Source organism: Struthio camelus, chromosome 13 (genome assembly GCF_040807025.1).
Source record: "Struthio camelus isolate bStrCam1 chromosome 13, bStrCam1.hap1, whole genome shotgun sequence".
NCBI lineage: Eukaryota > Metazoa > Chordata > Aves > Struthioniformes > Struthionidae > Struthio > Struthio camelus.
Window position 1 is genome coordinate 4,113,816 of NC_090954.1, and position 24,862 is coordinate 4,138,677.

The 24,862-nt window shown below is 39.8% G+C and overlaps 1 protein-coding gene across 3 annotated transcripts in view; it reads left to right on the plus strand.

The window, feature by feature from the left end:
- Window positions 1-24,862, plus strand: part of SEC24A (SEC24 homolog A, COPII coat complex component) — a 30,083-nt gene that overhangs the window by 1,849 nt on the left and 3,372 nt on the right. The window contains exons 1-22 of one of the 3 annotated variants that reach the window (XM_068959287.1): window positions 509-705; window positions 6,106-6,627; window positions 9,067-9,243; window positions 10,720-10,797; window positions 11,150-11,316; window positions 11,958-12,130; window positions 13,817-13,919; window positions 14,760-14,886; window positions 15,242-15,351; window positions 15,760-15,872; window positions 16,947-17,065; window positions 17,764-17,819; window positions 18,162-18,368; window positions 18,630-18,750; window positions 19,346-19,504; window positions 19,969-20,142; window positions 20,616-20,726; window positions 21,142-21,317; window positions 22,884-23,021; window positions 23,738-23,842; window positions 23,974-24,066; window positions 24,615-24,718. In XM_068959287.1, coding sequence (XP_068815388.1) covers window positions 630-705; window positions 6,106-6,627; window positions 9,067-9,243; window positions 10,720-10,797; window positions 11,150-11,316; window positions 11,958-12,130; window positions 13,817-13,919; window positions 14,760-14,886; window positions 15,242-15,351; window positions 15,760-15,872; window positions 16,947-17,065; window positions 17,764-17,819; window positions 18,162-18,368; window positions 18,630-18,750; window positions 19,346-19,504; window positions 19,969-20,142; window positions 20,616-20,726; window positions 21,142-21,317; window positions 22,884-23,021; window positions 23,738-23,842; window positions 23,974-24,066; window positions 24,615-24,718 — 3,209 coding nt within the window. In that variant the 5' untranslated portion in view covers window positions 509-629. Of the gene's footprint in view, window positions 1-508; window positions 706-867; window positions 1,430-6,105; window positions 6,628-9,066; window positions 9,244-10,719; window positions 10,798-11,149; window positions 11,317-11,957; window positions 12,131-13,816; window positions 13,920-14,759; window positions 14,887-15,241; window positions 15,352-15,759; window positions 15,873-16,946; window positions 17,066-17,763; window positions 17,820-18,161; window positions 18,369-18,629; window positions 18,751-19,345; window positions 19,505-19,968; window positions 20,143-20,615; window positions 20,727-21,141; window positions 21,318-22,883; window positions 23,022-23,737; window positions 23,843-23,973; window positions 24,067-24,614; window positions 24,719-24,862 lie in introns of those variants that run through there. The other 2 variants (XM_068959285.1, XM_068959286.1) reach the window with 2 other exon arrangements.

The following is a 24,862-nucleotide window of genomic DNA, read 5'->3' on the forward strand; positions in this document are numbered from 1 at the left end:
TTGACAAAAATGCGATGAAAGGACATCCGCGCCTCTTATCGCTTCCAGCCAGGGCGCGCTAGATAACGTTCACCTTGATGCAGGATTAAGGACGCTAATGCAGGGAGGAGAACAAGCGGGAGCTTTACTGGACGTGGCGCAGACGCTGCACAAAACTTCCCCCGGAGTCAGTCCCTCGCCCCCCTGCTTTGCACAAGACAGTCCCGCGGGCGCGTTACACCCTACGGCAGGAACAGCATTATCGCTATTTTCTTAGTTCAGACAAGGCTTGCGTGAAACCCTGCGCGGCCCCCAGGCACTGGGGGGGGCTCGAGGGGCCTCGATGTCCCTCGCCAAGCGCCGGAGGGCAGCGGGCGCCTGCGCCCCTCGGGGGTCGCCGCGGGAACTGGGGCGCGCGAGGACCGGATTCCCCCCCCACGGCGGGGCGGCTGCGGCCCCTTTAAGGCGGGCGGCCCCGCTCACTGCCGCAGCGCGCCCCGGCCCGGAAGTGCCACGTGTACGGAGTGCGCCTGCGCGCCCTGCCCGGTAGTTCCGGTGCGGGGCTGTTCCTCCCCCCTCCCCTCCCTTTCCCCCGCCTGAGCTGGGGCCGGGCTGCAGCCAGCCCGGCCGACAGCGCCGAGCCCGCCGCCATGGCCCAGCCCGCCAGGCCTGCCGCCGCCGCCTACCGCAGCCAGAACGGCGCCAGCCAGCAGCCTTACAGCAACGGTGAGGCGGCGGCGGCGCTGAGGGGAGGTGGTGGCGGCGGCGCTGAGGAGACCGAGGGGGGGAGGGGCGGCGCTGAGGGGACCGAGGGGGGGAGGGGCGGCGCTGAGGGGACCGAGGGGGGGGCGCTGAAGGGACCGGAGGGGCCGCTCCCCAGCCCCCCCGGGGGTCCCTTTCGTCGCGCGTACGAGGCCGGTGCCCGCGGGGAGGCCTGGGCGGGCGCCGCGCCGGGAAGGGCTTTTCGTTTGCGGGCGGCGGGGGCCGGGGCCGGCGGGCGGCGGCTGCTCCGTGGCTCTAGCGCGTTAGTTGCGTGGCTGGCGTAAGGAGAAGGATGTGGCGCTTCGCTTCAGCGCCGAGGCTTTACTGCCTCGGCGGCAACGCTCCGGGTAGCTGCAGGCCCGCGTTCGCCTCATGGCGGTTACCGACCTCTTAGGGCGAAACGTAGCTCGATTGAAAAAGAAAAGAAGGGGGAGAAGAGGGGTGGGCTGACCGAGTCCTTATGCTCCCCATAGCGGAGCATAAAGGGATTTGAAAGTGGACGTGGGCTCCACGCCTGGGTGATGCCTACGTGCTGCTCTTTACGCGCACCGCTAGCGGGTCGCCAGCTTAACGCTTCAGAAGCGCAAGCTGTCGGGAACTGCCCCAAGTAGGAAACTTGGTGAGCTGTTGTTTTGGATGCGTCCTGTGAAGTGCTGCTACGGAAAAAAAACGTGCAGTTGTTCATCAGGTAAAACTGTCTTTATTCAGATTTTTTGCTGTTGACCTCTTAATGACAACAGTATCCCAACGTACTTTTTTTCCCCCTGATGTCTCTCAGCTTCTGAACTGACAAAAATAGCTTTCTGAAAAATCTGCATTTGCTCAGCTTCTAAACTGACAAAAATAGCTTTCCGAAAAATCTGTATTTGCGGTAATTAGGTAAAACGTGTTAAATGGATTGCCTCAGACTTACTATTTTAGAGCATGTCCCTGACTGTGTTAGAATCGAGACAGTCGGTGGAGCTTCTGACCCTTTGGAACCTGGCTGTACATGTGGCACTGGTTATCATTCGCAGTGGGAGGACCTTGTTAAGTTCAGACTGAAGCTCCTTGTGATTTTTTTTTTTGTTTTTAATTTTGTCGTTCATGTAAAACTAACTTGCTCTTGTCCGATATGCTGTAATCTCGAAAAGCCTTGTCTCTTTCTTCCCCTCAAACTATATCTTGCTCTAAGAAAAGGTGCTGAAGGTGAAACTGGGTGACTTTCTAACTAACCTTTTAAACTGGGAAGAAAGCAACACAAGGAAAGCCTTGCCTCCATATCTTAGTTTTCTTTGCATGTGTGAAAATCTGTGTTGTTGGGAGTATTTCCTAATTTCACATGTGCATAGAGCATCCTCTATGCTTCATTCCTTAATTACATAATTCTCTGTGTTTCAGTAGTTATTCTGCATCATAAACAATTCAGTTATAATGAGATCTTTTGAATTTTCTGCTTTAGACGTGGTGAGTAATTAAATGGTTTGACTTGTCTTCCCCCTCCCTCTTCACAGACAGCTTATTGCTATTCCTCAAAGTCATCTACAAAATGACATTTTACAAACAACTGTACAGTTGCTTATAGAGTCAGCAATGTGGGAAGCATATAAAATACAATCTGAAAAGAGAGCTCTTATTCCGATGAGTTTATGATCTAAATAGAGAATGCACAAAATAAAGAAAGAATGTTATCTAATGAAGTAACGTAGTGGGCTGGTTTGCATACTGGCATCTTTTTATATTTGCTGATTTTGCTGCAGCTTGGATCAATCACATACTGGAAGTTTTGGGAAGATAGTTGGAGGAGGAGAAGAAATTTCAGACTACCAGACAGTCAGGTGTTTAAAAAATAAAGAACTGAAATTTAGAGTTATGCAAACATAAGGTAATAAAAGTAAAGCAGTTGTTACGGTATGTTGGAGATCTGGTTTGGGTTACTGGCCTTTAAATAAATGAGATTATTCAAGTGTGAACGGTTCTTAGTATTGTTTGAAACATATGTTGAGACGGTGCTGTGACCCTTGACTTTTACAGTAAAAATAATAGCTTTTAAAAACAGTCTGGAGCACACTTCAGGAGTACTATTAGAATACTTACAGTGGTCCATGTGGCAAGAAAGCTGTCCACAGAATATAAATTGTTACGTGGCTCTCAGCTCTTTCTCTCCAGTTTTTGTTCACCTTGCTTCTTGCAGATAGCTCCCTGAGCTCATGTGCTTCAGCAAAGGCAGTAAATCATTATAGCAGCACTGTATGTTGACCTGTAAATCTTTTAGTATTGAGCAATGGGTTGCTTGGGAACAACCCTCTACTTCATCTGGTTTTTTCTTTTAATAGTGATCTTCAGTTAAGTGAATATAGCATACTGATACTAACTTGCTTTCCAGGTAATAGATTTTAAGTGTAAATGAGAAGAAGAAATAATAAGATAGCGGGCGTTCTTTAAGTGTAAATGGATCTTTTAAAATTGTTTTGGTATGATCATGTGATATCTTGGAATGGCACTCTGAGGTCATGAGATGCTTTAGAAGAGTTTGGCTTTGATCAGCTCTCCGTGTGCTTGGAAAACAGGGGGTCAAACTTGGCTGAACTGGGCACCGATTGTGATCGTTCCCGTGGTAGTTCGATTAGAATTCGGCTTTTCAATGTGTGTGTTCTTGTATCTCTCTGAAGGTGGGGGAGGTTGCAGTTGGTGAAAGCAACGCACAAAGTAACTGACTTGGAGTGGGTCGTGTTGAAATTCTGTATATCAGAGACTAGAACTTGAATCCTAACCTAGCAAATATTTTGACCCTTTGTATAAAACTCGTGAGCAAAATGTATATATTCCAGTGCTATTCTTGATCTCGTAGATACATCGAATGACCTTGTGTTCTTATATAGATTTCTTTCATTGTTAAACAGGTGGCCTTTCTTGTGTTACTAACTCATCTCTGTGGTATTCTGAGCCTTAGCTGATTTGCTGTTGTGCAGGTGATCTTCAGCCTACACTGAATTCCTTGTCGTTTCCTGGGCTTCACGGAACAGAGCAGGAAACGAGCAGCATACGGAGAAAGCTGAAGAGCCTGTGTGCTTTCTGACAGGTCTCAGTAAAGAGGTCAGGTCAAAATGAGTACCTGACATAAGCAAAATAGCAAGTTCTGAGAAATCTTTGTGCAACTGTGAAGGTCATGGAAAAGGGTTCATACCCCTCAGTGCTGTTGCTTTAGTTCTGTTGGCAGATTCATGCAGGCATGTCTTGAAAGCATGAACTGAGCACGGGCTACTGAGACGTTTTGTAGTGCTTCTTCTGACTTCAAAAATAGAAAGGGAAGTTGAGATTTGGAACGTTATGCTATGTTGAATTAGATTTCTGAAGTGCCGTAGAAAACGTTAGATCATTCATTTTCAGATTTTACCTCACTTTCATTACCTTATCCTCAAACTTCAGGGAAAACAATGTTTAAAAGAGCAATTCACATACTCTGATTCCTGACCAGCCTAGAGAGTCATACTCTAATGTGATTAATAAAGTTATGAAAGTAATTAATATTTGTTCTATCTCTTGTACAATTTATTGTCATGCTAGTATATCAGTATACATGACGATGCAATTGGGATGCTTGTCATCGCATAAGAAGTCTTAGTCATTAGAGTTAGCAAGTTAAATTTAACAATCTATTTACAAAGTCCACTGTAAAAACTTATTTGGTGTGCTGCAGGAGAGTTTTCAAAGATGACTCATAATTGTTACAATTTTCATGTTTGCAAGCTTTTTGTTTAGACATCATTGATTTTAGGGTGTTATATATTGCTAAGACTAATGACCAGCATTGCAAGGACAGGGGGGTACAACTGGATATCTTAACTGAAATGTAGATTGCAAATTGTGATTAATAGGTAGCGAATAGCATGGTACTTACTTTTTTGTGCGCAAATGACAGGCGGAGAGGATGAGGCCCCTAGCACCCTCGTACTACCTTGGCTATGTAGTTAGCACTGATATGCACAATATTCTGTGAGGAAGCAACTGGCTGTGAACTGTAGCTTAAGCCTATCTAAGGAGTGATGAGTTGAATGACAGTGGCAGTATTTGTCCTAACTAGTTTTTTCAATGTGTTCTGTAGTTAACTTATTTTACTGTCGTAAATGCCTGAGTTCAGAGTTGTTCTAACTTGGAAATGTGAACTTCCTCACCTTTCGAAAATTGACTAGGCCGTTTCAGTATCTTAGAAAGCCAGACTTCTTTATTTTAACGTTAAATGAAATGGGACTTTTGTTCTGGTGGCAGCAATTTCCAGTACTGGTATATGAAATATATGTGCACATCTACATGATGTGTTTTTGAAGATTTAACATAGTGTTGAATCCTGCAGGGGTTTCTGGTATGGAAAATAAGTGCCTTTGGTTTTTATAGGTTCAAAAAAACATTATCCAACAACTTAGCTAATTCTGGAAATCTGGGAAATAGTACAAGGCTGTATCTTAAGCCTCAACCAAGAAGAGTATCTTCTTTGCTTTCATACACTTAAGTCTGTATGTGAAATGCCTCCAATAGTCAAACTCCGTTTAGAGATTTAAAAAAAAAAGGGGGGGGGGCAAAAGCCACAGTGTAACTGGCTCAAATAAATGATCCAACATCCGAAAGTGTTTTAATGATCTTTAAGCAGCCTTGATTGGCAGTGTCATACGTTATCTAGTATATTTGGCTCAGTCAGAAGGATTTCACTTGGAAAATTTGTATTTCTCCCTATCAAGTCAAGCTATCAAGTTTTCTCTTTTATCCTTCATTCCATGTTCCTGAGCAACCGGGTTTTTACGTGGGTAGCATATGTATGACTAGTTCTCCTACTAAAATTAACTACAGAAACTTTCATAGATTAACTTTGTCACTTGAGAAATAACATGGTGACCTATGCTGATACTGACTGTTCATGTCTTTCCTGTAAAGTTTAAGTTGTTGTCAATCCTCAAGTGAGACTGAATTGTTACGTAAGGTATTCTTTTGCTTTCAGTCTGCTACTTTGTACTACTGCCAGTTGCGTGGGAGAGCACTAGTCTATGGTTGGCTTGCCTTTGGGTATTTCTGAGGACAGAAATAGTATGGTGTGTGAATTTTGGTCTAGGATCATGGATTATGCTCAGACATTGAAATGTTTAGTGAGTTGCACTGTTTTACCGTTGCTTTATATAAATAACTAAGCAAAGATGTAAGTGTTGATGGCAAAATACTATGGAATTCACGTCTTCTGTAGCAGCACCTGTCGCTTGTGCCTGGATTATTGTTTAAGAAAAACATTTTATGGCTTAGAGATTAATAAAATCTTAGGGAATGAGATTCCCAGAAACATCTTATTTTCAGAAGTCACACGCAACGCTGATGTTTTAAAGGTTTTTTATCTTTCAGGTCCTGTTCAAAATCAGCTGATGCATTCATCAGATGGCCAGGGGCATAGCCCTTCAATTCCAGGATCATATTCACATCAGATGCCAGCGAAGGTTCCTCCACATCAGTCTTCTGGACAGTATAACTATAGTGGCTCTCAGATTGCTTCTCAATTAAATAATTATCAAGGACCTGGACAGATTCTCAATAGACCACCGGTAGCACCTCTTTCTGGGTCACCAGTACAACAAACAGGTTCTGTGCCACAAGTGCTGTCGCCTGCACTGCAAAACTCGGCTGCTGTATCATCTGCTGGTAGCTTTCCTCCTGCAGCTAGCCCAGCAGTGCTTTCAAACTGGCAGTATAGCCAGACTCCTGTGAGCCATCCAGTTGGGTCTCAAACAAGCCATTTGGCTCATGTGACGGGGACAGTATCAACTCAACCACCGTCACCATTATCAGGAAATACAAGTCCTCCAGGAAGTTATCAATATGCTGCTTCTCCAGGAGGTCCTCCACTTCAGAACAGCTATATGAAGCCAGGTAACCGTAAGTCTTCAGTAGTGGGGTTTTTTTTTTGTTTGTTTTTTTAACTGACTGCTAATGTCCCTTTCTCAGTTTCCGTTTTAAAAAGAGAATATAGAATTTACTCTGCAGCCGCTATTTGCTTGTAGAACTGGATTGTCAAAACAGATATTATGAGAAAATGCACATCACAAGTACAGGGCATGACGACTTTGGACTCAAGATGAAAGTTCTATATGCAATTTAGGTGATTTGGTTGGGGTGACCGATGCAGGTAATTTCTGAATGGTGTCTTGTTCTCTGGGAAGCTATATGTGTGTTTTCGTTGCCTCCGCTGTTCATTGGGGTGGCTGTCGGAGTATTTGCATGCTTTATTCAGGTGAGGACTTCTGGACTTCACAATTGAAAACTGTAATACTATTTAGCGAGTGTGGGATGTGCCTCCCCCCCCAAGTTAAAATGTTGTTAGCCTTTCTATTAATCACTTAATTCTGGTAGTTCTCAGAACAGCCTCAGTCAGGATGGTGCAAACAACATGAGTACAGCCTGGAAACAAAACTGGAAAGCATTGCATGCCATTGAAATAGAGGCCTGTTGAATGGAAAGCTTCCTTCATCTAAACTTGCAGTTGTCACTATCCAGTATTAATTGTTAGCCTTTAGAAAATATTCTGAAAGCATGAGATGCAAAGAATTCTCACCTCTGTAGCCCGTGTTCTGTTTTGGTCTCTTGCCTGCTGATGTAGGCAATGGCTAAAAGCTTTGATAACGCTAACAGTTCTCTTATGTAACCTGTGAATATTGTGGAAACAAACTCATACTCTAGTTTCTCTTTACTAAATGGTTGTTTGGTATTACTCAGTTTTTCTAACTATCTTTCCCTCTGAACTTGCTAATAAGAGTTACGTACAGAAATATTTTAAATGGTAAAGCAAATATTTTTTATTGTGAAATGCTTCTGACCTCATATTAGACATCTTTCTGATGTTACTTTCTTGTTATGTGCCTGGCTAATAGTGTTATGATTTCAAGCTGTCTTAAGCTCTTAAAATTCATGAAACTCTTTCAGACAGCTTATTGGAATGAACAATTAGTACCTCAGAGTGGGGGTGGAAAATGATGAGAAATTTCATTAAGTGATATAGAGAGTAAGAATGAATGACTGAAACAGGAGAATTCTTATATCCACACAACAGTGAATCCTCCTGAGCAATTTCCTTGCTAGTTTTTTGTAGGACAATGATCACTGTTAAAATTAACATAGCTTATTTTACTGATCATGCTTGTTCTGTGGTTGGAACACAGGTTTGCTAGCTGTCTTCGTGGCTAACTTTGGACAGCTTCTCAGAGAAACAGAATCTCTTCCAAGTTCTGTAATAGTATTGCTTGTGTATAACAATTGCTAGTTTGTTCTTCAGTATCCAACATGGAGTGATCCAACAGATAACTTCACTAGATGTGATTTTTTTTTTTTTTTTTCTCTTCCTTTTCCCTTAAATTTGACCATACCATGCAGGTTCATCTCATGTGGTATGGAATCTGTCAATGTACTTTCATGTGTGGTTTGTGAACTTCTGTGTCATGTCAGGACCTGATGATGCTGGATAATTTGATCTTATCTCTTGAAAGGCTGCCTCTTATATTTATCTAAAACGCATTGATATCTTCCTAGAGTTAACTAAGGGCAGGCATACTGACCCCAGGAATAACGGGGCAAAGGTACTTCTAGGATTTGGCATTTCTCTAAGGGGAGAAAAGTAGTAGGCTTTCTAAATGTCTCAGCTTGAGACAAGTCCTAGAGGAAAGAAGTTGATGACTTCTTCTCAGTTCAGGGCTTTCTGCAAAAAGTTACAAATTATTTTTAGAACTTTAAAATAAAGTGATAAACTTTCCTGTGTGTTTTTTTTAATTTCTAATGTTAAGTATTTTAAAGCAAAGCACCTCACACTTGTGTAATAGGTTTATACAAACTGTGTGTTGCCATTGGTTTTCCCATGTGAAATCTTCTTTCCTGCATAGTTTAAGTAGCTATAGAATCTGTATTTTGTTATTTTGCATCAGGTTATTAAAGTGGAAGAGGAGCCTTCTGTCAGAAAGAATCTGTTTCAACTCTTAGTAGTTCACTATACTCTGATGTCTGGTGTGGGACTGTATTATAATTCTATGAAGTCCAGACTGAGTAATTGAAATCAGGTTGCTTTGTGTGCCTCCTGAAATTCTTACCAGCAGTTGCCACGCATAACTGAAAGAGATCATGGATAACAGCTACAGGACCTAGTGTATTGGGAATATGTCAGAAACAACCTGAAGTTGTAGAACCTTTCACACTGTGTCTCGTGCTGTATATCATTTGAATAAGAGGAATATTTAAAAGTTCAGCTTGTGTGTTGCCTTAAAGAAAGGTTTTGTGACCTTTTCAGTTTGGTTAAACTCATTCTAAAAATGAGTCTCTTTACAGGATCTGCACCCCCGCCAGTGACTCAGCCTTTACCTCCACTCCACCCTCCTTCAAGGCCACCTTTAGGACCCCCTCCAGTTGGTGGTCCGCCTTTAATTAGGCCATCAGCACTGACAGCGGGACCACCTAATAGCTCTGTATCACAGTCTCTGCTAAATTCATCTGCAAATCGAGAAGGTAGGAACTAGATTTGCTCTTTCTGCTGAACCTGGACGTTGCAACTTGCTCTAATACACAGCCTACGAGGTCAAGTGTCCTGTTTTTATTAGGGACTCGTATAGTAAAATTGATACTAATGCAACATAACTTTATCTGAAAGGAATGGATATGGGCATAGAAGGAAGCAAAGTATTTCCTGTTGGCAGTTGTTTTTTTAGAGAAAAAAACCCAGATGTTTGTTCAAAATATATTTGTAAGTGGTGTTCAACACATCCATATCTGCTGTGGTCACCACCTTCTTTCTCAGTGCTCTAAAATAGTATTAAGAAATGCTGTTTTTTCTGCATCCCTAACTCCTATGGAGGATGCAGTCTCTATACTACCTCTTCTATCATTTTATTTTGTAGGGAAAGCTAAAATGCTTACTCTGCTATTCTTTACCCGTTTATGTAGCCATACCTTTCCCTTCCGTTTAAAGCACTGAAACATACATCTTGGACTTGTTCATTTTCTGAAGGTAGTTGCTAAGGTTCCGTGCGTCTTCAGATGGACAGTTTCTTGTGTGTGGTAACGGTGTGAATACAAGAACAGTATATTCAGATTTAGCTTACTTTTGAACACATGAAAGGCATTAGAAACTGCTTTTGCCTAGAAAATGTTTTCTTCACAATAGAAAAAGTGCAGCATTTCCAGGCCCCTGGAGAGAGAGAGATGTTTAATCTGTGAAGTGGATTGACTACTTCTTACCAGCAGCATTCGGTGTATAACGTAGTAGTAAGTTCATTTAATTGGGTCATGTTTTGAGATTTTAATGATAATATATAATAGAGTGCGTATTTTTCCCTTAGCAATAGGTATTTGTTTCTGTCTATGTAGACCCAGTAAGTTTAGCCTAAGCTGTACTGTGAGAATGCCCTCTCAATTTCAAGGTTTTTGTTATCTCAACTGGAACTTACATCTTGATTGGTTTGTGACCATCTCGGAACTTTTGCTGTTCAGTAAACAGCACCGAACTGAGTGCGTGAGTGAAAGGCGTTTGATGTCTCCATGTGCTATCAATGAAATTTTTTTGCAGAGAATTCAGTACCTAAATTTGAAGATGCTTTGAAAACTGCAGCTAACCTACGAACACTTCCTCTGACCAGGAACAGCATTTGACACCTTACTGCATATCACCCTGGGGTCTATTAAGAATCCTTAATTTTAAAGTAACTTAACAGTTTAGTCAACCAGATATATAGGAGCTTTTAAAATTATTTTTTCCTTCGAAAAGGCTTGTAGGGTCTTTATGAATGTCCTTTGAGGTGACGTTAGTAGGGAGACCACGTATGCTAAGATGTATATTTAATTCAGCTTTGTCCTGGGACAGAAACAAAGTAAATGCAAACTGTGATAACCTCATATTCATCTGGAAAGTAGAATTGCTTCTCATTTACCTTACTATGACTTCTTACTAACTCGTGAAAAGTTTTACTGGGACTGTCGTCTTTATAGGTGATGCTATGTCTACTGTCAGAGATGGATCTGTGGTCCAAAACAGCTATGATGCGATAGAAGGAGGTGGCCTCATGGGTAAGGCTTTGGAATTAAATAAGTTTACCATTACATAGCTTCTTTTTTTAAAAGAGTTTCATGAAAGATAGAGGTTTAAATATTTATGTATGAATGTATGTAGTCTGTTTGATTTCTGTCTTGAAAGAAAACTGAATGTGGAATTTGAAACATTGCCAATTAGCATGTCTTTTCATGTAAGTATAGTAAAACAGTTATAAAGATTTTGCAAAATTGATGCTACTTGTCAACTGTTTATACTTTAATTAAAAAAAAAGAAAAAAGAAAGAAACAATCTCCCGCTTATTAACGCATTGACCAAGCTGCAGTTCTTCAGGAATTTGTTTGAAGTAATTGTCTTCTCTGTCTCTAGCAACCACACATCCTTCTCCGGCCCCCCCGAACCTTAAGATGGGTAAAAGCGTTGGATATTCGTATCCTAACTTGCCACCAGGCTACCAAAATACTTCTCCACCTGGAGCACCAGGAATGCAAGCACCTGCTCTGCAATATCCAGATGGAGCAAAACCTTTCCACCAGGTAAAGATTTTCTGATTTTTGTCGTCTTGCTACCACAATACCCTAAACCAGCCTCCTGGGGCTAGCTGCTGCCCTTGGCTAAAGAAAACTGGTAACGTGTATCGGGCATCTATGGAATTCTACTTCTGTGGTTCACTGGTGAGTGCCTCATTTGTTTAAGACCGCAGATGTGGCCAGAAGTTAATGCTTTCATTGTTACCTTAATAACAGTTGGAAAAACTGTGCGCCAGCTCCTTCTGAAATGCTCTGTCTTCAAAGCTCTACAGAATATTTCTGTTCTTAAAAACTCCCAGCTGCTTTGAGCATGTTTTTCTTCCCTCGGGTTACTGTTGTTGTTAGCTGAAGTGTTTGATGTGTTTTGTTTTTTTTTTTCTTCCCCTGAACTTTCACAGCAAACTGAGAAGCAAGTTTGCCGGTTGAGCCTCTATTTAAAGTCTAAGGGCAAATGTGTGCTAATGTTTACCTGCATTACATTGCAAACCTAAGTCCAAGTTTATGTAACAAGTGGTATTTATAAATATACTATTGTAACACAGTGACAATTAATACACAAAACAAAAGAAAGGGAAATATCTGTCTGCTTTTTAAAGGAACTGTGAATTTCATCCAGATACTCTCTAACTTCTGAAAATTTGACTTAGCCTCCTCTAGGCCCTAATCACTTAACTGCATCTATGGGTGGCCTGACTCTGCAGCAAGAAGGATTAAGACCTGTGAATCTTCTTCAAGAACGAAATATTCTTCCTACGACCCTCTTGCAGGCTCCTGTCCCAAACTTGCATGAAGACATCCAGAAGCTGAATTGTAATCCTGAGTAAGACTATGCATTTGCTATAATTCATCAAAAAAATTAAAGTATAAATTCCGAATGGTAAACGTAACTCTTCACAAAACACTTAATTTTGTGGGAGTAGAAAACTTTGAAAACTGGCTTCGCTCTGTTAAAATAAAGATGGTGAGTATTTTAAACTTTGAAACGAGGAAGACGCAGCAGAAAGTATGCATTACACTGTCCAGATCACTGATACCTCGCAGTTATTAGCAGATGACTTCCTAGTCTTGAAACAATCCCTTCGTTTCCTATGTCATGGTATACCCTGTGTCATTGATTCAATTGAATCTTCCTCCTCGCTTAGGAAGGAAAACAGCAAGTTTCACGTGTACTCTTGAGAAAAATCCTCCAGGAAATATTTTAAAGCCTTAAGAGATTGTCAAAAATGTGACAGTTGCATGTGTACCATAACATTAATTAACCAGCCATGTTCTGCAATTGTTTTGAAAGCATTTGTTTTCACTTGCTGCTGCTTTTTGTCAAAAAAACTAAAACCGTTTTTATTGGGTTAATTAGATAATTTCATCAGTTAGGCACTTCATTGCTATTTAGAAAACTGTCAGAAATTCCCTTGATGTTAGTCTTTTCTCTGGAGCCAAGATTGAGGCAGTTAGCAGAGCTGCTGCTGTTATGCCTTTCTTTATGTAGCGCATACACTAGAATTTGAACGACCTGCTAATTCCATTTTAAACTAAGACCTGTGGATTCAAGTAACTCTGTCCTCAGTCCTGAAAGGATCTTGTAGTCCTCCTGTTAGGATTCTTGGCTGCTAAGTGCTTTTTCTAAACATGTCTCACAGTATACAAGAAAATTGTGTGTCTGTGTAGAACACCTGGAAATACAAGGAAAAATATTGCTTGCAAGGCAGTTATTGCCAGCTTTATTGTACCTCTTTATAACTGTGATTGAGAAAAGAGATACAACAGGAATTAAACCATGTGAGCGAGGGGTATACCAAAGCGGTTATGAATGCAGAAACGCGAGTGACCTCTGTATAACTATTTAAGGAGGATAACTATTTAAGGAGTAAATGGACAGTTGAACAAGAGGCTGACGGTTGTTAAAATAATCTCATTGGACAAGTCTGAATCAAACTATGTATAGCCAGATACTCCTGCTTTTCAGATTGAGGACATAACATCTTTGTAAAATTAATCATGCAAACAATTTGATTGGAATTTCAAAAATGTACTCTGCACACCTGCACTTTGTGGAAACTATTGAGTTCTGAAGTCTCTGAAGATATGGCTGCGTGGTGGTTTTAGTTTTAATTTTCTGGTAGTTTTAAGACAGCTGTATAAACTTCACAGGTTCAAACTGGTATATAGGGACAGCTCCAAATGATTTTCCAAAATAACACCACGTATAAAGATCTGACACAACTTTGAGTATTGTTAGGCTTAACTTTGACTTGACTGACTAAAGGGACGCTTAATTTTGCAGAAACAGCATGTGTATAAAGTAACATAAGAACTCAAAGTAGGTAGTGTAGGTCATGTTCGGATTGAATCAGAGTGATTTGACGGAGTTGAAAAAGATATTTTATCTGGAAATGGAAATTTGCTGTCACCAGTTGTGGAAAGAAAATAAAAAGGATGCTATGTACTACTGAAGTCACCATTTTATTACCTGAAAGCCTCTGAAAATAACCCTTTGTCCTCCATGTAGGTTGTTCCGCTGTACCCTGACTAACATTCCTCAAACTCAGGCCTTATTGAATAAAGCCAAACTTCCTTTGGGGCTCCTGCTTCATCCTTTCAAAGACTTATCGGTATGATAAACCATTGACAATTTTAAATGCTGAAGTATGCTGAAGCTGTGCCTTTACTAGAGTCCAGAACTGGACAATGAATTATAAAAGAAGGGCAAGTATGTTAGCTAATTAATCGTGGCCCGGAAAAATACTCTGGTAACTGACACTTCCCTGTTCCGTAGAAATCACAATATTATTTTTCTTGAGATTTTTCCTCCCTGCCGTTTTTAAACTTTCAGGCCTCACCACTTAACAAAAAACAACAACAAAAAATCTCAACCCTAATTTCAGACTGTGACATAAGGCAATACGTTTAAATAATGATATTGCTTGTGTAACGTTGTTTTGTCACATAATTGTTAGTTCTGGCTACTGATTTCCTGTATACCAAACAGAGTACTAATTCTTAACTTATTTAAGAATTAATAGTTAAATGGGTTGGGACGTTCTCAGATACCCAGGAGACTTTGTGAACTTAGGAATGCATCTTTACAACAGTGTTACTTTTCCACAATTTAAGTTTTTTCAAATATGTGAGGTTGTTTTTTTAGTCTTTTGTTGTTGTTCTGAATTGGGAATAGGACTCTTATCTTAAACCACAAATACAAAATTTAAGTCTTAAGAGGCTTGAAAAAGAAACATATGCAGCCAAATAGGTTAGAGCTTAGCCCTGACTGGCCGTCTTACTGAGTTGAAAAGATGCTGTGTGGATGCAGAAATAAATCTTCATTAATGCTTCTTCCTAAACAAGTGTGCTTTGACTAGATAATCAGGAAGGACAGTGTAAATAGTGTTGTTATCATAGATGAATAACTATCCTACATTGACATTTTTAAATGGGAAGCTTTTATTTTCCAGCAATTGCCAGTGGTCACTTCAAGCACTATAGTGAGATGCCGTTCCTGCCGGACGTATATTAACCCTTTTGTCAGCTTCCTAGACCAAAGGAGATGGAAATGCAATTTGTGCTACAGAGTGAATGATGGTAAGCTTGAATGTGCTTAGTGGCTTAAATCGTTATGTTAAGGTTAACCTTTTCAGCCCTGGCCTTTGAGACTAATATTGTTGACCCTATCTGTGTTAGGGATCATCAGTCATGCTGAGGCTATGTTATATGGAAAATGTTTACCGTAGGCAGAGACAGCAGTCACTGATGACCCGTAGTAAGTGTGAAGTGGTCTCCCAATGTCACCTGCTAGGGTATGAAGCAGCTGCCCTACCTGGTATAGTTCTCTAAGTAGTACTGTCCAACGGACACAAAACAGTTGATGCATTTGTTTTGAAATGCCGCACGGCTAATACTAGCGTGAAGTAGTAATCCTGTAAACTTATCTACATAGTTCCTGAAGAATTCATGTATAATCCTGTGACAAGAGCTTATGGAGAACCTCATAAAAGACCTGAAGTTCAGAATGCTACTATTGAGTTTATGGCTCCATCTGAATACATGGTAAGGCTTTATTTATTCTTTATCAATCTCTTGCTTTGTTTTATTTCCAGAGGCAAGTCGGGAAAGAAAATTCTTTCTATAGAGGATGCTTTCAGGTATAGGAGGCCAGTTGCTGCCTCAAGGAATGTATCTGAGAAGTCTTGGGAAGAATTTTAGATGGGAATTTTTTCGTTTATAAACAGATATGATGTCAAAATGTTTCTGTAGTTAGAATATGTAGATATTTGTAGGTCTTTGGGAAGCAAGCCAGAATTGTAGAATTACCCGATAAGGGACAGATACATTAATAAATTTTAGCTGTCATCTGTATGCTGTTCTAACTAACACAACTTAAACTTGCAGTGGAATGAAGAAACCAAATCTAGTAAGTGTCACTTCAAAAATAAAGGGAATCTTTTCTTTTCTCAGCTACGTCCACCTCAGCCACCTGTGTACCTCTTTGTGTTTGATGTCTCTCATAATGCAATAGAGACAGGATACTTGAATACAGTCTGTAAGACCTTGTTAGACAATCTTGACTTGTAAGTATTTTTTCTTAGAATCTTCTCTATTTTCCGTACTCTTCAGAAGACTTGGAAAACTCATGTTCGATATTAACATGCTACCGCTTCCTGTGTAGAACAGGAATTTCCCAGTGGTAGCTGGCAATGACCAGCATTGCATAGAAACGTAGCCTTGAGCTGTAGTCTTTTTCCCATCGCAGCTGCACCAATAAAACTGTTAATTTTAAGGCAAGTTTCTCCGTCTGACTTTCTTCTGTCTCCTTTTTGAGTCCCAAAAAGGAATAAATATATTTATGAAGTCTTTTGAACTGTATATTTTTTAAAAGCTGAAATTTAGGTAAGTGTTCACTGAAAGGACCAGATGCATCTAACTTTTTTTTTTTTCATTAAAAAACTGTAGTTGAACTTGCATAAATGCTGCTTGGTGTTTTGCAGCTTATTTCTTCTTTGGGCTTTTATGTTGTTTTTGACAGATCTGTATCCAGTAGAGCTGATGTCCAACTTTCTATTTGACTTGCTTTGGAAAAAAAAATGCTAAAAGTTAATTCAAACTCTCACTGTGGAATTCTCCCATTTTTCAGTCCTTTCTGAGGGAGTTGTTGCGCTGGATTTCCAAATGGGACTATTAGTTAAGTCTTTGCATTCCAGCACTAAGTAGTACAAAGCATTTTTCACTGGAGCATCTGTTTTCTTCAGAACTTTACATAGCTGTCTTGGAATAATTCTCCCCTACAGAGTCAGGTTGCAGGATAAGGTTTCCATTAAAGAAAAAAACGAAAAAATTACAGACACCTATTGCTGGTCTGGAGACGTTTTTATTCTTTCTAACTATTACTCACCTGTTTCTTCTTACCTTTCTTTAGAAAAGATTTTTTTTTGAGCCTCTGCTAGGTAATACTAATATGAGCTCAATTTTTTTTCCCCCTCTTTCTTTCTAAAAATGACTTAGTCAAGCTGTTGTAAAAAATATAGCTGTTAAGCTAACTCCATCTAGCAACCTTGGGCAGGTGCAGTGGGTTGTTTTTTTTTTTTTTTTTAAACTCTACAGAAATAAAATTTCATCTTGCTGAGCACCATATGTCTGATTTCTAGGCTTCCTGGGAACACTAGAACAAAAATAGGCTTCATAACGTTTGACAGCACAATCCATTTCTACAGTCTTCAGGAAGGTCTCTCGCAGCCTCAGATGCTTATAGTGTCAGATATTGAAGGTATGCAGAAATAACTTCTGTGAGCAGTATCTATTAGCAACTACTGATTTTGACACCACTTTTAAAACGTATGCGCTGGGAGTTTACAGATACCATCACTAGTCTAAAGCTATTACTAGTGAGAAGTAGCATATGTCTGGGATCTTTTATAAAGCTCCTAATATCTGAATGATGCTGTGGAAAGTTTTGTTGTTGTTTGCTTATTTTTAGCATTCGTAGACGTAATGTTCATGAATTGAAATGTGAAGTCAACCTTCCTGACTTCTAGTTTAATCTGTACAATTATCTAGACTTTTATTATGATACCAGTCGAAATACTGATGCTCAGTAAATGGCTGTGGAATCTGCAGTGAATGATGCTTAGTGTTTGTTCTTCTATCTTTAGTTTCAAGTCACTTTTCACTGTATATTATTGGGCCAGGATAGAATGAATTTGGGAAGATCTTCCCTATGCCCTTTTTTTTTTTTGTTATATATGCTTTATTATCCTTTTTGTTTTTATTCTAAAATGGTATTCTAGCCACAGCTATGTATTTGGGGGGTGGGGGGGGGTGGGAGGAAACCAACCAACCAACCAATCCACAAAATCTGTGTTTGAATGGATTTATGCATTGCTAGTGACGTTCAGCAAATACAATTGGAGAAAGCTTGACGTGACTTTTTTAAAAGATAACTTAAACGCGTTTTTGTTCTTCCAGATGTATTTATACCAATGCCAGAAAACTTACTAGTGAATTTAAATGAAAACAGAGAGGTAAGAACTGTCTTCAATAACATGTGGCATTCATGTAGCAGGAGATATTTGATAACTTGTGGATTACTTAATGGTCTTTAATACCGGTGGTTTAAATGCCAGGTTTGCAGTAGAAAAAAAGAGAGATCTTAGCTTATCTATGTGACTGTAAAACACTGTCTTGTTTCAAGTTGGTAAACGTTGACTTTTGCTTTTGATTTTCTGCCTTTTTGCTAGGGCTTTTTATTTTCTGCCTTAATATCTGAAGTGCTAATACCTGTATACGTATGTTCAGCAATCAACTCTATAAAGAAGAAAACTCCTAAGACTTGGCTCATAATATTTTTGTGTTCTTAATTGTAGCTAATTCAAGATCTACTGAAGACCCTGCCACAGATGTTTACCAAGTCCCTGGAAACCCAGAGTGCTCTGGGGCCTGCGTTACAGGCTGCCTTTAAACTGATGTCCCCAACTGGTGGTAGAATCTCTGTCTTCCAGACACAGCTTCCATCTGTGGGAATGGGAGCGCTAAAATCACGAGAAGAACCAAACCAAAGAGCAACTGCAAAGGTTAGAAAAGAAAAAGGTTAAGAGAACTGACTACCCTGTTCTATAAATGTATGTGGCTCTGGAACTGCCTATTTTAGGTGAATGTTGTGATTGTCTTGTTGAGCTAACCCTCCTTTGTTATATAGTAGAAAGACTGAAAAAAGCCCAAACACTATAAGCTCAGATTAATGTTCTGTTTTGTTTTATTTATTTATTCATTCCCCCGAAAATGGGCAGTAAATGTGTTAATCTGTTTGAATTGCCACTCTGTCCTATTAATAGGACATACATCTGACACCGTCAACTGATTTTTACAAGAAGTTAGCCTTGGACTGCTCAGGGCAGCAGGTTGCAGTGGATTTATTTCTTCTTAGTGGACAGTACTCTGACTTGGCTTCTTTAGGTAAGTCATATGAAGCTACTTTGGGGCATGTAACTTTTATACATTTGACAAATACGTAGAAACGGATTTGAATAAATGTAGTGTGCCAAGATGTGAGCTCATCCTTGATGAGCAGAGACGCACAGTGAACAGAATGTAATCTTTCAGTATTTCCTGATTTAGCATAACTGTTTTCATATTTTCCCTTATTCAGTGAGTCAGGAGATCCTTGTGATCCTGGTATAAGCTGCTGGAAATACTTTTCTTCTTTTCTGCCTTTTAACCATCAGCGTAAATATCTTTAGAGTCGGCTTCAATGGAATTTTAATTATTTTTCTCTCCATTTAAGTAACCTTTTGAGTGACATAGTGCCTGTACTTTCTTCAGGCCAATTGAAAACCATTTCAGAGCTGATAAACTATAAACATAATTGAACATACAGTTGTTACATCTATGTTTCTGTATGCAGGCCTATAACTATGTAACAGAGGTATTTGCAGATGTGAAGAGTTTAATGTTTAAAGGGAATACTGGATTCAACTGCTACAACCGCTATATTTAAAGACCACAGCGGCAACTGTCCGCACTCTGCCAATGTATGTTGCTTCTGTTTCAGGCTGTATATCGAGGTATTCTGCAGGTAGTGTCTATTATTACCAGTCATACCATCATAAACATAACCCTGTCCAGGTGGAAAAACTAGAAAAGGAGCTGAAACGATATTTAACTAGGAAGATTGGTTTTGAGGCTGTCATGAGGATAAGATGCACCAAAGGTTTGAACACTTTCTTTTTCCTGTTGTTTGGAAACGTTTCATTAGTGTTTTGGTTTTTATAAAAGTTTAAATGGTTAAAAGATGAGCATTAGAAAAGTAAAATTCAGTATGACGAATCAAACCATTTTTAAAAACTATACTTTGCACTTTGATATCAGTAAAGGTACTGCATTTAACAGTGGTTAATACTGCAAGGGACTGTCTTTCTTATAGTCTAGAGACGTACTATTACTCTGCATTGATTTGCCTTTTGAATTCCTGGTTTCTGCCAGGCTTTGTGGATTCGATGGATTAGTTGCCTATTTGGGACATTTACCTTTCCAGAAGATGCTTTATTTCATTGAGAAGAATCTTAGCGTTCTGATGCATAGCCATGTAACAGTAATTGCGGATGTGTAAATGGTGTCTGTAGTTCACATTTAACTATAAAAATAAAACAATGAGATATATGTCTTATCTTGTAGGTCTTTCCATTCATACCTTCCATGGGAACTTCTTTGTGCGATCTACAGACTTGTTATCGTTGCCTAACGTAAACCCAGATGCAGGCTATGCTGTGCAAATGTCAGTAGAAGAAAGTCTTACTGACATGCAAGTTGTTTCTTTTCAGTCAGCCCTGCTGTACACATCCAGCAAAGGTAAGAAGTGTAGGCAGCGTACAATAATGGTACGGTATTTAGATTAGTGTTTTGTATATGTTTATAAGCTGCAGTGCAGTTATAACTACACTAATATTTTCTGTCCAACATCAAGATCAGAGCTGTGATGTGTTGTTGCGTGTAGTTGATGTTATTGCTTCTTCTAGATCAAGAAGTTTCTTGGGAACCTTACTCCGGTCTGTAAATGAATAGCCTTAACCCAGAACTGAAAACTAACGGTTGTTAACTGCTACTGTGAACAGTCTGGTTCACCACTTCTTTGATAAATCAGATTACATCTTAATTTTTTTGCTTGTTTAGTCAAACACAGATCAACTGCTTTGTTAACGTAGAAGTTGTCCAAGTAATTGCAATACTTAGGCATGGCAAAAGTTGAGTATGCAGTGGCCTTCCCTGTATCGTTTCATAGAAAGAAAGTAAAGTTTGGGGACTGCAGCCTTCTTTTCTTGTAGGCGAAAGAAGAATTCGTGTCCACACCATGTGCTTGCCTGTTGTAACAACACTGAGTGATGTCTACCTGGGGGCAGATGTACAAGCTATCACGGGGCTGTTGGCCAATATGGGTAAGCATGAGAAGAGCTGCTCGTTTAGGGATTTCCAACGTACATAGCCAAAGCTTTCAGTAGTAGCCCTCTGGGAAATAGTATTGGAAGGAGCAGTTCTGAAGCCCGCTTTGAAGGGGAGTTGTAAACTCGAGGGGTTTTTTGATTCTTGCCTTTAGGTAAGGTATCAGCGTGATTGTATGTTGTCAAGACTTATGATCTTAGTCTGGTACATCATCGTGCTTTTGGTGGCTAATACAGGAAACTGGGCCCCAGCTTCTTTTCCGAATCATTTATCTGAACTTGCTCTGTAATGTAGTAGAAGTTTATCAACATATGCTTGCAGGCATCTCAAAATGAGAAAAGTTAACTATGTGACTATATTCACATCAAAGGAAGAAAAGCTGCTTATTTAAACTTCCTGCTCTCTTTTTAGCTGTGGACCGGTCTGTTTCTGCTAGCTTGAGTGACGCTCGAGATGCTTTGGTCAACGCAGTGATAGACTCTTTATCTGCTTACCGTTCTTCAGTCCTAAGCATTCAACAACCCGGTCTCATGGCCCCCCGTTCACTACGGCTCTTCCCACTTTATGTACTGGCACTCTTAAAACAGGTGAGAACTAGAAGGAAGCCATGCAAGATGATGATTGTCTGTGTTGGGCATGTCAGCCTGAAGTAAAATGGTATTTCTTTGGGATACAGAACAGCATCTATCATCTCTTTCAACATTTTTATAAGACTCAGAATTGAGAAGTTGCTTGATTTAGATTGTTTAATAAAAAAGCCAGCCTTCCTGCTGTTTGCTATTTGGATATTGAGATGTCTCACAAATTTGAGAATGGCTCTCCTTGTATAGAGTTCTTGGGAGATAACAGTTCCATTTCTCTGCACCCCAGCATTTGGTAACTGAAAGGTCAGTGTAGAACAAAGCCTATTTAATTGTTTGTCTTAGGCCTGAGCAGATAGTATTATTTTGGTGACAGACGGTGACTCTGCATTTTTATCTGGGACCTGTCCTTTGATGAAAAAGGAAGGGACTCGGAGAATTTCATGAAGCAAATGTGTTAGAGTAATAAAAAGAGCTTCTGTTCTTGCCTGCAAAGGAGAGCCGTATGGGATAACGAGGTTGTTTAAAGAATATTGCTATGGCAAATGATGTAGTTTAGAAGCCTGCGTAAGAGCAAAAGGATAAATGATGCAATCAGGGCAGTGGGAAAATATTAAAGACACTGCCTGACTAGTCTAGACAACGTGAAAGGAAGAATATTTTTCAGGAATCTAGTTTTTGTGCATTTCTAGCAATGCATAACCGTACATCCACATAGTAGTTCAATGTGGATTAAAAGATCTGACTGGCTGACAGAGAGGTAGCGTTTGGCTGTTCTTGCAAAAGGCTTAAAGCATTTCCCAGTCTTTGCAGTGCTTAGAAGACTGCAGAAAGGCCTTAAGGTAAATAGTTTTTGACTATGGACTCTCCTCAACTGATACTAAAAAGTCATTTTAAGTGTTGGACAAGATAGATGTCTGTTCTAGAGAGCAGCTTTCTGATTTTTTACCTCTTGCATTAAGCAGCATGCTGCTTGCTAGCTTGCTTGCACTGAGGTTTGACCTTTTTCATGTGGAAGGCCATGTAAGCATTTAACTCAGTCAGAGGGAGGCTCTGTTTCAGTTACAGCTCAATTTTTGGTCCCAGCAAGCTAGGGCTGTATAATTATTGCAAGTCCAGATCCCATAAGATTCTGCACATTGAAGTCAAAGGTAAAGTGCTCCAACGTTTATTCTTTAAATTTCATCACGTAGTGTTTTTGAGGTGTATGTTAGAAAAGATTTATTTTAACACACTTTCATCTCACCTGTAGAAAATTAGAAGAAAAAAAAAAAAAATTAGAAAAGATTAACGGTGCATCAGTAGTTTACCAAGGTCGTGGCTGGTTGCGGAACCAAAAATGGGAATAATGGGACTTGCATGCAAATAGTATGTGAAACGCACTGTGTAGAACTATGGAGAAGTAAAATAGCAGTGGTAAAGCACCGTGTTGTGAGACAGTGTTTATGGCTGCACTCTGACTCTAAGTAAATTAGAAATAAACAATAGGCGGTGTGTTAAATTAAACTGTCTTTTGAATGCAATTAAAAACTTTGTTTTAACTGACAAGTGAAAATGCTTGGTTGTTTGCAGAAAGCATTCCAAACCGGGACAAATGCACGTTTAGATGAACGCATTTTTACCATGTGTCAAGTTAAGAACCAGCCCCTTGTTTACCTCATGCTCATGACTCATCCCAACCTGTACAGAGTTGATGATCTCACAGATGAGGTGAGTTTTCGCATTGCTGCATGATTTGTGTTTGGTTCCACAGATTTGTGTGAAGTTTTTAAACACAAATTTTCACATCATAAGCGTTTTCTACGTTAAAGCTATGTAGCTAAAATTTACTGGTTTGTATCTTTCCGTTTGGTACACTCCTGCGTTTTGTTCTTTGGGATTGGACTGATGAATTCTGGAGTGCAGGTGTGCTCTAGCAATGGGTGGATGAGGAAGGATTTTTTTTCAGCTTATTTCACTTTTGTTCTATGTCCTTGTCTTGCACTATAAATCACGTGTACTTAAAGACAGTATTACCTTTAGATGTTTTACCTTTTTATGCCGCTATAGTTTCCTTATTTTAAAATGTCAAAGTAGTTTTGTAAACAGTGTGAGAATGTTTGTAGAAGGGCCTGAATAATTCTGCCAGTCATAACTTTTGTAGATAACAAATCTGATATTCCAGTTCTGGAACGGATTAACAAAGATAAATTTGATGCTTTTAGTACACCTCTATAAATAAAAATAAAAATGTCAGGGGTTTAATGGTGGGGTATGTACTTGAAATAAAACTTGAACCTAATTGAGGAAAACTACTCAGTTGCAGTATTCAATATCCTGTATCCTACTCTTATTTTAGCCTTCTGGTCTTGTGCCTGTTCAGATGCATTATGATGTGAACTGTGTGGTTTTGCTTTTTTCTTTCTTTTTTTCTTTCCCTCTTTTAGGGAGCTCTTAACATAAATGATAGAACCATACCTCAGCCACCCATTCTCCAACTGTCTGTGGAAAAGCTGAGTAGGGATGGTGCTTATCTTATGGATGCTGGCTCTGTAAGTTGTATGGTGATGAAAAAAATTTATATTTACATGACAGGTTCTTTCTGAGAACTCGAAACGTGTAGAAGACTGCCAAGATGTGGTTCTGCATTGGTTTAATGTTGTTATTGTTGGGTGTCTTTCAGGTGATGTTTCTGTGGATTGGAAAGAACTGTGGGCAGAACTTTATCAGCCAAGTCCTTGGAGTTCCAAGTTATGCCTCAATACCACAGAATATGGTACATGCTTGTTTTCCTGAATGTCAGTCACCCAGTGCAGCCAGAATAGTATCTTCACTAGAACTAAAAATACCACTATTCAAAGTGTTGGCTCTCTAGTTATGGTTCACTATAAATCCAGTTCCAGGAAAAGAAATAATTTCTGTTGTCTCTCTTGGAATTTCTCCAGGCTAAAACTTTAATCTAGGTCTTACTAAGAAATCACACTAAGAAGAGGCTGGTGATGATTACATCAGAGCTGTGGGAGAAGCCTGAAAATGCTTGGGAATAGGTAGCACAGTAGATTAATGGGAAAGTCCTTCAGTTTCTGCAGTACAGCGGGTATTGAATGCAGCTCGGACATCACCGGTCTGATAGCCCAGTCACTGCTACCAGTTCAATGCATTGGACTGTTTCAAGCCCTTCTGAAGGAAACTAGACTGAAACACAGCTCATCTATCTGAGATTTCTTTATACGTGATTAGGATAGAGCTTGGCTCATCTTTAGCGTCCTGTTTATTTCTCTGAAAAACATTGTGCATGTATTAACAATACACTTTGTCTCTTAGACGCATCTCCCCGAACTTGAAACTGCAGAATCCATCAGAACAATAGCTTTCATCTCTTGGCTGAGAGAACAGAGACCCTTCTTTCCTATACTGTATATAATAAAGTAAGTGTTATATTTTTTTCTTTTTAACAGTCTCTGTGCCTCTTCAGGGACCTCTTACCTCAGGGTATTTGGATATTCTATATTATACTACAGTCTTTTCCTGCAGTATTTAACAATGACGCATGCTGTGCCCATCGGCAGCAG